Genomic DNA, 14,162 nt, shown 5'->3' on the forward strand with positions numbered 1-14,162 from the left:
CCTGGGATCATGACCCGAGCTGAAGGCAGACCCTTAACTGACTGAGCCACCCAGGCGCCCCCCTCATGACTTTAGTTGGCTCCCATCTGTGTGTTTTTGGTTGTGATGTTTAACTTTATGTGTCAACTTGACTGGGCCAGGTAGTGCCCAGATATTTGGGCAAACATTATTCTAGATGTTTCTGTTAGGATATTTTGGATGAGATTAACATTTAAATTAGAAGACTGAGGAAAGCAGATTGCTCTCCCAAATGTAGGTGGGTCTCAGCCAATCAAATGAAGGTCTGAAAAGAACAAAAAGGCTGACCCTTCCCAGAGTAAGAATTCCTCTTCCTGACCACCTTTGAACTAGGACATTCCTTCAGACTTGAACTGAAACATTAGCTCTCCTGGGTTTCTAGCTTGCTGTCTCACCTTGCAGATCTAGAATTGTCAGACTCCAAAATCACATGAGCCATTTCCGTATAATAAATCTATTTCGAACTGGAAGGTATTATGCTGAGTGAAATAAGTCAATCAGAGAAAGACAATTATCATATGGTTTCACTCATATGTGGAACATAAGAAACAGGTGAGAGGACTGTAGGGAAGGGAGGGAAAACAGAATGGGAAGTCATCAGAGAGGGAGAAAACCCATGAGAGACTCTTAACTATGGAAACAAACTGAGGATTGCTGGAGGGGAAGTGGGTGGGATGATGGGGTAATTGGATGATGGGCATGAAGGAGGAGGGCACGTGATGTGATGACCACTGGGTGCTATATGCAACTGATAAATTACTGAACACTACACCTGAAATTAATGATGTACCATAAGTTGGCTAACTGAATTTAAATAAAAATTAAAGAATTTTTAAAAAGACAAGAAAAAAATATTAAATTTCTCTTTCTGTACACACACCCTTTTGGTTCTGTTTAGAGAACCCTGATTAATACACTGGTCAATTCCGTGGGTTAGTAATAAAAGTAGAGATCTAGTTGATTATAATAGCTTTTCATTTAGAGTACAGGTTTGGGATGGTTATAATTAAGGGCTTCTGCTTCCATATTGGCCTCTGTCTGGGGGCAATACAAAGCAATGACCTAGAGAGGGGAGGAACAGCCCCTTTGCGAGAGGGCTGCACACCAGCTGCATCTTTTCAAAAGTCATGGATGTCCCTTTGGACAGGTTGGAAGGGTATAACAAGAGGATTCTAGAAGAGGCTTCGGAGATCACACTTATTCTAGGTCCTAATCTTTCCCTTCTCCCTTATTTGCTCAAACTAACTTAACTGTAGGAAGGAATCTGGCTTTTCCATTCAGTCTACTTGGGACTACCCATCACAAGCAGAAAGCATTTCTTATAGCAAGGCTCTATTTTATGCTTTCTTGTTTTTTAGAGGCATTAGTTTCAAGGTGAATCTCTCTTTCTTATAAGATTTACAAAGGCTTTGGGGCGCCTGGGTGGCTCAGTCGTTAAGCGTCTGCCTTCGTTAAGCGTCTGCCTTCGTTAAGCGTCTGCCTTCGGCTCAGGTCATGATCCCAGGGTCCTGGGATCGAGCCCCGCATCGGGCTCCCTGCTCGGCGGGAAGCCTGCTTCTCCCTCTCCCACTCCCCCTGCTTGTGTTCCCTCTCTCGCTGTGTCTCTCTGTCAAATAAATAAAATCTTTAAAAAAAAAAAGATTTACAAAGGCTTCAACTTATAATCAATCCATCCTACAGCCTGAACTTTTTGTCCAAGTCCCTTAATTTGGCACCCCAGGGAGACATATGAACTGAAGGTCCCAATATACATTAGACAATGGAAAAACCAACTATTCCAGTACCACGAAGCAAGAATTGCTAATGGTCAACTATAGTCCTTGTCCTCCAACACCCATTTAATTCTCCTCTCAGAGGAGGTCCACAACTTTTAGTCAATCACATTGCCACCCAGCGTCAAGACTTTCTTTGGTTTCCTTGTAAGTAGGTCTGGCCACATGGCCAACTTCTATAAATGGGATGTCAAAGAAGTGCTGTATGCAACTGCCATAAAATGTCCTTAAAGGGAAAGTTAAGATTATTTTTCCTTTATGGACAAATGTTGTCCCTACCAACACTCTAGTCTAGGACAGAGGCTCTCCTCACGATCTTGATTCAGCCAATTCCATAATCAAGGGCCTATAACTTGCCACACTTCATTTTCTGGTTTCAAATTCTGATACAGTTGACAGAAAATCCACATACACATACTTGAATAAGGAAAAAGAAAAGGAATGTATTGGCTAGTGCAACTGAACACTCCACGGGGATAGATGCCTTGGCTTCAGGCTGGCTCTCCCTACAGTAGCAAAACAGGCTAACCCACTTTTAGCCTTACATTTTTACAGCAGGGGAGAGTCCATGCCCTGTCTGTTTTATAGTTCCCTCAGACTGCACCAGCTTAGGCCACTTGCACAGTTGGAACCAAACATGTGGTCACAGGAGTGGGATACTCTGATCTGTTTAGGCTGATGAAAACCCACCCAGGAGCTAGGGTTGGGCTTAATCCCATCCAAACCAGATGGCTGAGAACAAAGGGGAGCTGGTAGTTTCCCAGAGGAACTCAAGGCATGATTACCAGAAAGAAGGGGGATGCCTGTCAGGGAGCAAACAACAGACTTTTACTATACCTTTTAATATAATACATACTTGTACCATCATTTGGCCTCAGCTTTCTAGATTCCTTACTACTCTTTGGAGAATGACAAAATGGGACTGTAGGAGATTATAGATGATAATGAAGTACTTCTGGGCGGGCTACATTACAGAATTTCAAATCAAGTACTTTTTGATGTGTGATATAAGCTGAGACATAACTTGCTTGCCCTCTCACTGCTAAGGGGCGCCCAAGTTTGGTGGGAAAAAGAGAATCTGATTGCTTAGAAAGGAAATCAAGCCACATCTCACAACTGCTCCCCTTGCCACTTAGGAAAGTGAGAAAAGAACCTCTGGATCGTGTTCTGCCTTTGACTGTCCACACACAGGTCAGCCACAAACAGTGGCTTCCTTCTTACAGAGTCCCATGAATTCATTCCCGCGGAGACCGGATGCCCGCTCCCACTTGGCTCTCCTCAGCACCTCAGGTTTTCCATTTCTAATGCTTAGAAGTTCTGTTTGTGAGGGTCCAACTGTGGCAGAAACTATTTACAGGCTTCTAAGATGCACTAGCGACAGAGGCCAAAGATGTTGGCCGAACAACTGACCAACCTCTCCAGGGAGAGATCTGAAGCACAGGGTGTGAACAAACACCTTCCAATCTGTCAGGAACATGGAAAAAACTGCTGTCTCTTCTGTGTTGGCGGGGGCCCAAAAGCACAGCATCCCAGCACCTGGTTAACCAGCCACCGAAACTTCAAAACACAGAGGTTGGACCCTACTGTTTTTCTTTAGGAACACAGAACAGTGGTCAAGAGTAGGACCACAGGGCTTCTAGTTTTCTAGGAAATTGAAGAAGTTACTGGGCATTTGGGACTGTCTTTGCACCACAGACTTATACCATATGAACTTAAACTAGAATCAACTGTTCAAGGAGCCAAAAGAAATCATGACACCAAGAGGTGGTGTGTGACGGTCTCTTCTCAAAGTAGAAATAACTTTGAATGCTTAGCAGAAACCTGGGAGAAAGGAGGTCTTTCCGAAGTTAAGAGCAAAACCACCATTCCAGAGTCCCTGCATGACGTACCCTAGGGAGACAGAAAATTCCCCCTTTAAAAATCAAGTGGTTTAATGTACTTCTCTCCTTGGTTATATAGTTTAAAGCATGAGAAGTGGCTTGAGTTCTATGGAATTAAGAATGAAAACTCACATTTCCCTGTTTACAAGGCCTTTCATTTGTCTGCTCTGGTCTTTTCATGGGTTTCCTCCCACCATCCCATTTCCACTCCCGAAGCCATTCCCGATTCCCAACAGGTCCTGAAATGATACTTCCTCCCATGGGTTGTCCTAACTACCCCCCAGCCTGACCACCCCCCCTAAGCCTGTCCTGTCCTGTTTTATAGTTCCCTCAGATTGAGGCAAGGCTCAATCGCTCTCAGCTGGAGTCACCAGCATGCCCAGCACATGTCCCTCCTGCAACATGACGATCATTAACAGTTGTCTTTGCATCCTTATGTCCTTTCCCCATGGGCCCTATCCCAAGGAGTCCTGGAGAGCCATGTGTCCTGAGGTCTGCTGCAACTGCTCTGAGCGGTGCTCAGATTGACAGTACACAATTCATAATGGCCAGCAAAACAGACTTGAGCCTAATACCCCCGAATCCACTGAAGGAAACTGGCATAAGCATTAACAGCTGCTTTCAAACCAACTGAAGTGACTGAGGTTTTTATGCTCAAACCAGCGAAATATGTGAGTACCATGGATGAAATACCCAGAGAGGAACAAAACATACTAGGAGAAACTCAGCCTGCTGTCCATCATCAAAGAGAAAAAGCTCCAAGCAAAGGAGTTTCACAAATTATGAAGAAACTGGCCTTTTCCAAAAAATGACCAGACCAAGCTCACTCAGGAGGTTATGTAGCCTAAAGGTTAAGAACATGACCTCTGAAGCCCAACTGGCCTTGGTTTGAATCCGGGCTCACCTCTTTACTCTCCATGTGACTGACCTGTGGCTCAGTTTCTCTGCCCATATCCTACAAAAGGGTGATGATGGTACTGTACTCAAGGGACTCTCGAGCCCACATTTTAACATCTCTGAAATCTTTAGTTGTGAAATAGCTTTTGGCCAGGCCACAGTCACGATGTAGTTCTCACTGCTTGTGCATACGTGGACTTGGTGGCTGTTTCTGGTGGCACGAGTGGGTAACTGCAGCCTTTCAGTATTTGGGTCCACAAATCACTGTCCTGATGGCTGGGAAGCTCTCAGAATGCCTTACCCGTAGTTTCACTTAGGTTTTTCTTTTTATATTAGCACAGAGTGATACAAAAACTTGTCTCAATACCCTATTACATCAATTCTGCATTATTATTTCATATTTTACCATCTCGAGTCAGGATGTGTCACACAATTCTGTTTTTCGTTCCTGTAGGTATACAAAATAGTGTGTCTTATAAATCGATGGAGTGTTAGATTTTTTTTTTTTAAGATTTTATTTGAGAGAGAGAGAATGAGACAGAGAGCTTGAGAGGGAAGAGGGTCAGAGGGAGAAGCAGACCCCCCGCTGAGCAGGGAGCCCGATGTGGGACTTGATCCCGGGACTCCAGGATCATGACCTGAGCCGAAGGCAGTCGCTTAACCAACTGAGCCACCCAGGCGCCCGATGGAGTGTTAGATTTGTTGAAATAAAATGACTAAAAGAGCTCTCTAAGTATAAACAGTCTAAATTGAGTTTTTAAAAAGCATTATGTCATTAATGTAACTGGCAGCCATCTTTTCTTTCTTAGTGTTACATAAAATACACATCGTATCATTAATGACATTTTAGGTTCAAAGAAACCCAGCAGTACCTACCTCACAGGATTGTGAGGATTCAGTGACTGATAGTTATGTTTACAATGGTGCCTAGATCATGCTAAGTTCTGGGTTTTTAGCTATTAATATTATCCTATCAGTCAGGGGTTTTGCCATAGATTGAAGGAGATCAATCTATAAAAATTAAAACTTTATAAAATCTTTTGATCTAAAGAGGTTTCCTACTCCTCCCACCTCATCTCAACACCCAATCTTCCCTGAGGGCTTACGTCATGCCAGTAACTGTGCTTCCGTTCTCATGCAAGTATCAACCATAGATTTGGCCCTTTAAGACTCGAAGAATTTCACCAATAATTATATAGACAGGAAGAAAGATAATGCCAGGTACAGAGAGGAATCAAGAGAAGGAAAATATTCAAGCTCCATCATTTACCATTTAGCAATTTGGCCTAAGAATAAGCTTTAACCTCTATGCTTGGGTTTTTCATCTGTAAAATGGATTTAAGGTAAATCCTGTCAGTGATGCTGCCAACATGACCATTCCCATTCCCCACCTAACCCCTGTTCACAAGTGGCAGGTGGGCTCAAATTCTTAACTCTTGGTGGAGTTGAGGAATACGAGAGGGGAGGTGAAGCTGGGGAAAGAAATGGCAGGCTGTCTCAGGAAGTGGGGAAGCAGGGGGTGGGTTAATTTCAGATAAGGATGATGAAACAGGCATCACCTACCTAGGAGATTGCTGGACTCACGCTGTTATCCTAGAAGTACAAGTCAGATACAGGACTGACTCAGATTTGTCCCATCAACATTTCAGCCTGAGTGACATCTGCCACCATGTGGTGCCAAACTACAGAATGGACTTGGGACTCTACGGTCAGCTGCTCGGAATTCCTGGACAGTTAGTTGTACCAACGCAGCCTGTCCTATCTTTCAGCCTGCAACAATGCAAACCCATTTCACGTTACTGCATTTTTGTTTTGTACCCCACTTACTGCAGGGCTTTACTCTCACATCCACTTCACTAGATTGTTGTGAGAAATCTTAAATGTTGATCCAAGTACATAAAGTGCTTGGAATAATGGTTGGTATTTTGTAAGCTATTAATACATGTTAGCTATTACTCTTATTATTAGTATGATGTTAAACACATTTAATAACCAGTATGGCATTAGCATCAGACAATCAGGAGACACATCCCATGTGAACATTAACTATGACTTCTATATGCAGGGATCACAACTATTACTGCTCAAGCCAGGTCTAGAGAATAGGTAGAATATGTTCATGGAGAGGCAATGCACCAGAAGAAAGGCACAGAAGGGCGAAAAAACCTGGAATGTCCATAAAACCTTTATGTTGTTTCATGACTGAGGCAAAGGGTGGAAAAAGAAAGGGGAGGAAGGGGGGGAGGGAGGAAGGGAAGGGAGAGAGACAGAGAGAGAGACACCAAGGGAGGAGGCTGTAAAACTAGGAGGTTGGGGCCAAGTCATAAAGGGTAAGGGTTTTGGTACTTTATTCAGCAAGAAAGAAAACCGGCAATAGATTTGTGTAGTAGCTCATCAAAGGCTAAAGGATGCATTCAGTTATGAAGTTCAAAATGAGCGAAGTTGCCACACTCCAATATGGGAAATGTTTACATTATAGTTCTTTTTTTTTAAAGATTTTATTTATTTGAGAGAGCGAGAATGAGAGAGAGAGCACATGAGAGGGGGGAGGGTCAGAGGGAGAAGCAGGCTCCCCGCCGAGCCGGGAGCCCGATGCGGGACTCGATCCCGGGACTCCAGGATCATGACCTGAGCCGAAGGCAGTCGCTTAACCAACTGAGCCACCCAGGCGCCCTACATTATAGTTCTTTTTAAAGAACATGCGCACACATACTTTAGATAGCTTTCACTGACCAAAGTTGAAAGAATACACTTTGTAGTGAAGTAAGATCCCCCCAAATTTATTTAAGGGCCTATTTTTATTTAAGTAGTGTTCATTTTTAAAAGTATTTTAAAATTTCAATATCAAAATTTCTCAAATGTTGATGAAACTGGAAGTTTCCAAATCTGTGATGGCAACGGATTGGTGCTGTGTGCATGTGATGAAACCAACAGCAACAAAATGTCAAACACAAATGGAAAGTATTTTTTTTTTCAAGTCTATAATGGCAACTCAAAGCAGCAATGGCATCAAGTAGGAATTAAAATCTCTAGTTAAAGCCAATGCGGGTTTACAGGTTAGTTTTGAATTTTACTCATGTTATTTCAAATCAGAAGACTCTTGCTACTCAAACTCAAAGAGGGTACAACGAACATCTGTTAGTTTTGTATTCTCAGTAACCATCTTGGCCTCTCCTGTTCCCTACCCTCTTCCTTTTTCTGATAATTTCTCCTTCCTCTGGGGTAGCTCCTGTCTGGATCAGCTCAGGGATGGAATGTGATTGAAAGTAGGCAAAATCAAAGTTCTTTCCCAAATTTTGTATAACGTGCTGCCATGCTTTATGATGATGTAAACTGACACTGTCAATGGCTGCCATCTACAATTCTCACCTCACTGCCTCCCTCCCCAAAGAGAAAGTTGGCCTGAAAGAGAAAACCAACCCAGGAAAACACAAATCAGAGCTAGGTATGAGAGATGGAAAGATGGCTTCCTAGGGTGTTTGGACCAAGTCATGCCTGGACTTCCCTGTATATGAGCCAATAAGTTGCCATTCATGCTTATGCTAGCCTGAGTTGGGTTTCTGTTACTTGCAACTGAAGAACAATTGGTTAATACAGTATCTACTTGAAAATAAATTTTAACACAGTAGTATATGATTAAATAAAAGCAGACTGGTATCTTTACTTAAAACTTAGTGACTAATATGAAATCAGGTATAACACACTGTGTATGTCAACCAAATTAAACCAAATGTATAAGAAAATTGTTGGCATTAGTTAGGTGTTTAACATTTCACTATACACTGTGAAACCTGAACCACACTACTTGCTACAGGGAAACAAATTGGCTCAACTACACTTTGGAATCTTAAATACCTATTATACTAACTCTCTTTAATTCCTATTTATAATATGAACAGGTGCAAGCTTTGTTTACTGTAATTTATGGCTATTAATCCCATATATAATAATTAGCAATTATGAAAGGCCTACCTTGCCTTTGAAATCATTGTTTAAAAAATAAAGAAGGCCAGGTGAAGCTTTCCTCCTTTTAAAATGTGATTCATGAACAAAATGCAGGATGTTGAACTTAACATGGGTCAGGGAGTTTGTTTATTCATCCGAGTTTATCAAGAATCCAAATGGAGAGGGCCTCAAAAAAAAAAAAAGAAATTAAGTCTTAACTACTATGGACTTCTAGGGCTCTTGGTGAATTATTCCCACTTCACCCCCTCCAAACAGTTGTCACAGTTACCTCACTCAAACATGTTTATTGTAAATCCTGTGGGAATAAATATGTATATTAATCAAATGAGCTGATAGTTATATTTAAGGGCACTATGCTAAATTCTTTCCTAAGGAACAGTCTATAATTGAAAAATCTAATAGAATTCTAGACTATAGGGATGGCAAAGATGCACTGCATCATGCAGATGTTTTCCCCCTTTCGGGGGAAGTATAGAATAAATCCTTTGGTTGTCCAGTTTTCAATTTAAATTCTAGAAGACATGGAACTCAGTACTTTTCTTGGAATGAGACTATGTCATAACAGATTTCACGATCAGGAAACTGCTCTCCATCTGATAGTCAGATCATATGCTCCTGGTGTGTACTTTATCCCACTTTTCCCACTAACAATTCTGTGACACATTGATTCAATTCATCCTATTTCTTGCCTGTTTCAAGAAAACAAATTTCACTTTTAGATTAAATATGAATCCTTTGAAATCCCATTTAGTTGTCTCCCCAGAAATACTGTGAAAAACCTAATTCTACAGAAACCTTTCACGTATGAGGAAGATTCCTGAAGCTGCTTTAGGAAGTGTAGCTATTTCTCAAATTGCAATACCTTATTTTCTATGAATTACAGTTCCACTATTACTTTTATACTAAGGGTCTTTGTGGCATTATTGTCTCTGGATTCGCTTCTCCAGTTTTGACCTCCAGGTTACACATAATTGTGTTCTACAAGTTTCTCCTATGCTCATCTTCTCATTTCTATTTTTCCCAAGCCTCTTTAATTAATGCCTCTGGCTTCTTTTTGGTCTAAAACTTATCCCAATTATAAACTAAAAATGAATTCACCAATGTCCCATTTTATCATTGTTTTCTTAACCATTAAGTACACAGATGCAACACAGATGTAATAATCTTTTACTCTTTTATAGCCATATTGCAATTTCATAACTGTATAAATTCCAATAAAACTAGGAAACTTTAATTTCAATATGTGAGATCATAATGTATACAGAGCTGCCATAAGGTATAAATTAAGCCATGTATATACATAAATGCACATATACATTCCAGTAACACTTTGAAGAGTTCCAAGTGTTTCTTTCTTTAGTTATTGCTGGATGTTTCAAAACAGCATAAAACTGCTCATCACAACACCCCTGTATGGTAATGAGGAGAGTGGAATGGGAACGGGATGAAAGGCACAGAATTCATAATAAGACACAGCTCACTGTGCAAACAAGGAGAGCCAAATTTGTGAGCACTCATGGTTCAAACAACGAGAAGCCATTGATTTTGTGAACTGAATATAAGAAGTAATAGTTAATAGTATTTATTTATCCTTTACATGTGACACTGAACTAGATGCTACCCAAGTAAAAAAGACCCACTCAGTCATCTCAAGAGGGTGAGTTACAAATAAACCCGAAAGACAAGAATGGGTAATGATGGGTCAGTCCTCCTGTGGCTACATGGTGTGTCACATAGCCTTTATGTTCAGTGAGGTTCTACCAACGAGACTGCCAGCTTTGTGGCTGACACAGGTGATTCTTGGGTTTGGTCTTGCATCAAACTAAACAAAAAAAGTTTTCAACCTTGGAATTAAGCATATTAAAACCCTGGGCCTAACTGAAATAAGCACTATGCTGGTCAGGTGCAGAAAAGGGGTTATTACTAGGAATAAGGGCCTTACAAGTCAATCCAAGAGGCTAGAAAATACACCTTTTAAAAAAAACTTTTAGATTGTTTAATTACTCTCAGAGAAGCAAAAAATTTCAACCGCCCACTGACAATATCCCAGTCATCCAACAGCTAATCAATGCATAGTCAGTCCTCTGCAATTGTCTGGGAATTTTCACCTTCTTCCTCCAGAAGTGCTCAATTTTCATTGCCAACGTTCTTGGGAGATTCACTTTTCACTGAAAAAAAATAAGTAAACATACAGTCAAGTGTTTATACTGTTTCTGTTTAGCTTGTTCTGTTTTTCCTTCTTCTCTCCTCCCTTCTGATGCATACCAACAGCACTGCTCATGGGGACAGACAAACCATGTCATGTTCCAGGCAGCCAGGATATACAGTTCTGGCCACAATAAAGAAACAATGTCTGAAAGTGGCAATTATAGTTTGTGAGGCAACATCCTTCCTGACTCTGTGGAAGACTTGGGAATGGTCACTTCACAGTGTGGTTATGATCCCATATTCGTACCAATGGAAAGATCACTATTATCACATAGGCTACCCAAGTGTGGTTGGAATATATTTTTCCATAATTTTTTTTTTTTTAAACTGAAAATTGAGGGTCAGTGTATGTTGAGTGAATGTGGGCTCAGAGAAGACTAATCGCCATCTCCTTCCTTTCATAGGAAATATAACGTAGAGCAGAAATGGAGCCCCTTTAAAGGAGCTGTCCTGACTGGAGCAAGCAAGACTATGATTCACTTACTAAACTGAGAGTTCCTTAAGGAGAGAGACTAGATCTTTCCTCCTTATATCTAACCTCCCAGTGTAGCCTGTTTGCTGAATCAATATAAATGCAAGTCAACCAGAGTAACAGCTCTATTTCATTGTATAGTGACGCTAAAAGGAAATAATATATTAAAACACTATGAAAATTACTTTGCTTCAGCCGTATAGCCTTTTATTTCCATTGTGTAGATGAGGGAAATCAAGCTCAGAGGCAGAGTAAATGCTCAAGGGCCCACAGCTTAGTAAGAGCTGATGCTAGAATCATAAACCTAGATCTTGCCTCATATTCAACTATCAAGTTCCGTGGGGTTTGTCGATGGTACCTAGATTTAAGATTGTCCCAGCAACCACAATGTTTACTGAATCCTTTTTTATGAGGAAAGGACTGAAACAGGTTCAATCCAAGATACAGTCCTGATCCTCGTGGACTTTTATAAACTCTAGCCCAGTCCTTCAAGTATCTCCATGATAATACAAGTAAGTTGGTCTCCTCTGGCTTTCTTTGCAATGTATACACATTTTATTATAGCACCTATTGCACTGTAAAGTTCACATGTGTGTTCTTGTGCCTGAGACCCATCCCCATCTCCCCACCCCAATATGTCACACACAGACAAAACAAGGAAGAGAAAGGGGGGTAAGGAAGAATGAGGGGAGGAGAGAGGGAGGGAGAATGGATGAAAGGATATACTGGCCCAACAAGAGACTGGTGAATGAGTAGCTCCTATGTTATGTATTTTCACTAATTGAAGTCATCAGTTTTGGGTTGGATTCCTTTTCAAAAGGCAGAGGCATTTTCTATTGGAGTTATCTTAGAACAACAGAGAAACACATTTTGCTGATATTTTTAAATTAATGGAGCTGTGTACTACTGCAGTGTGGGGGAAACCCTTCACTTGCTTTGCTTCCTGAACTGTCCTGTTTTCTTCTTTTACTGCACTCCATTTTTTTTTTTCTTAAGACTGAAAAGCAGCAGCTCTTATTAAATCATCTAAATCTACCAGCTACCTTTGGCAAATAGGGACCTGTGAAGCAAGTAACACCATTCTGAGCACTTCCCACTGGACTGATACAAGATGGGTGATCAGCACTCCACATTTTCAATCTAGTGGGCTACCTTAATGGCTCAATCTTTTATAGTCAACCTTTTACATTCCTTAAAAAGCAAAAAGCAAACAAACAAAACTTGCCTATTGCCCATCAATACCGGCAGACTTTTGAAAAACTGTGGCAATCTACAACCATAGCAAACATTGTAACAATGATCAAGTGTGAAAACTACTGAATGCCAGCCCAGAAACACATTTTTCCCAAACGAGAAGAGAGACACCTTGTGCTATGAACTCAAGATCAAAATCCAACATTTTTGCCTCCGGAGAGAGAAGGAATTTCAAGGCTTTCCAAAGAAAATGCCCTGTTCTTATATAACCCTCCTCCTGCATTAAGGGACCACCCTGCAGAATATTCAAAGCTATGAGAATATACAAAAAAAACAGATACCTTGAAGTGCTCACACAAAGAAATGCACGTACAAAACACCCAGCATTATTTTTAAAGTGTATTTATGATGTGACAACGCTGTTATGGTCCTTAAGATCCTGTCAGACCCTCATTAAGTTTTTTGCCACAGCAGCTCTAAAGGGTCCTCTATCCTGAAAGCATGAGTCACTTGTCTTCCTGTAAATAAGTCAAATATCATATACCCACCAAAAAATAGCCAATTTTACTTAATCAGGTTCCAAGTACACTACAAAAATAGCCTTTTCATTTTGCTTCGTTACAGGAAGCCTTCATTCAGTGTGCATTCCTAAACAAGGTGAAAGAGGAGCTGTGTGTGCTCTGTTTATTTACACAGACATGTTTGCCCTGGCTAGTAACCCACATTACTAAACAACTTTCCCTGAAACTAACATTTAGAGCTATGTGAATTATATTAAGGAAAAAGTAAGGTATTACACAGCTAAAAAAAAAAAAAAAAAAGTGAAATTGGTCATTTATAACACTCTTATAATTTGAGAAAATAAAATCAGATATTCTCAAATTGTGAAAAATATATAGTCAATAATTAATCTAAAGATTTAGAGGCCCATAACCGATTATTAGAAACTTCACGTTTGCTACCTAAAATTCTAGATTCAAATTGTGACGCTGACAAAATTTTGGCCACTTTGAAAAAAAAATTTCTCTTTTGCTAAGAAAAAAACCTATTATATACATGTAAGAGAACACCTTAAAACAAAGGTTACTGCCTATTTCAGCCTATACTGCTGGTGTAACAACAAAACCTAAACCACATGTTTCGAGTAATATTATTTAAAAAATAGATTTCAATCCAATCCAAGGATTCACTGGCCATCTGGAGACTGTTAAAATGAAACTTGGCCTGTAACTATTATTCTTAGCTGAAAGAGGTATCTCATGGTTTTGAGTTGAGTCACCTTTCTCCCTTTTAAAAAGTAATTTCTGAATTTTATTCATCCTCTAGAATTTGCATTCAGAAACACAAGTAGCTTACTCTAATCAGCAGCTGCAAATATGGATAAGTCATTTTAGATACTAAACTTTTACGTATACCATTTCCAGTTTTAATACTTCCAATTTTACTACTCACCAAAGAGGGACAAGTATCTACTTTTTTTTTTTTTAATTTTTTATTTATTTGCGAGAGAGAGAATGAGAGACAGAGAGCATGAGAGGGAGGAGGGTCAGAGGGAGAAGCAGACTCCCTGCCGAGCAGGGAGCCCAATGCGGGACTCGATCCAGGGACTCCAGGATCATGACCCGAGCCGAAGGCAGTCGCTTAACCAACTGAGCCACCCAGGCGCCCCGACAAGTATCTACTTTTAAAGAATCACTAAAATGACAAGGAATAAATATAGCCAAAGAAACAAACATCAAGGAAAATAAAACCAGT

At 40.5% G+C, this 14,162-nt stretch overlaps 1 protein-coding gene across 2 annotated transcripts in view; it reads right to left on the reverse strand.

Annotated features, from left to right (window-relative positions):
- Window positions 1-9,748: 9,748 nt before the first annotated feature.
- Window positions 9,749-14,162, reverse strand: part of ZNHIT6 (zinc finger HIT-type containing 6) — a 59,872-nt gene continuing 55,458 nt past the window's right edge. The window contains exon 10 of one of the 2 annotated variants that reach the window (XM_021690055.1): window positions 9,749-10,701. In XM_021690055.1, coding sequence (XP_021545730.1) covers window positions 10,661-10,701 — 41 coding nt within the window. In that variant the 3' untranslated portion in view covers window positions 9,749-10,660. The remainder of the gene's footprint in view (window positions 10,702-14,162) is intronic. The other variant, XM_044914061.1, reaches the window with a different exon arrangement.

The sequence above is a fragment of the Neomonachus schauinslandi genome, chromosome 4 (assembly GCF_002201575.2).
Source record: "Neomonachus schauinslandi chromosome 4, ASM220157v2, whole genome shotgun sequence".
Lineage (NCBI taxonomy): Eukaryota > Metazoa > Chordata > Mammalia > Carnivora > Phocidae > Neomonachus > Neomonachus schauinslandi.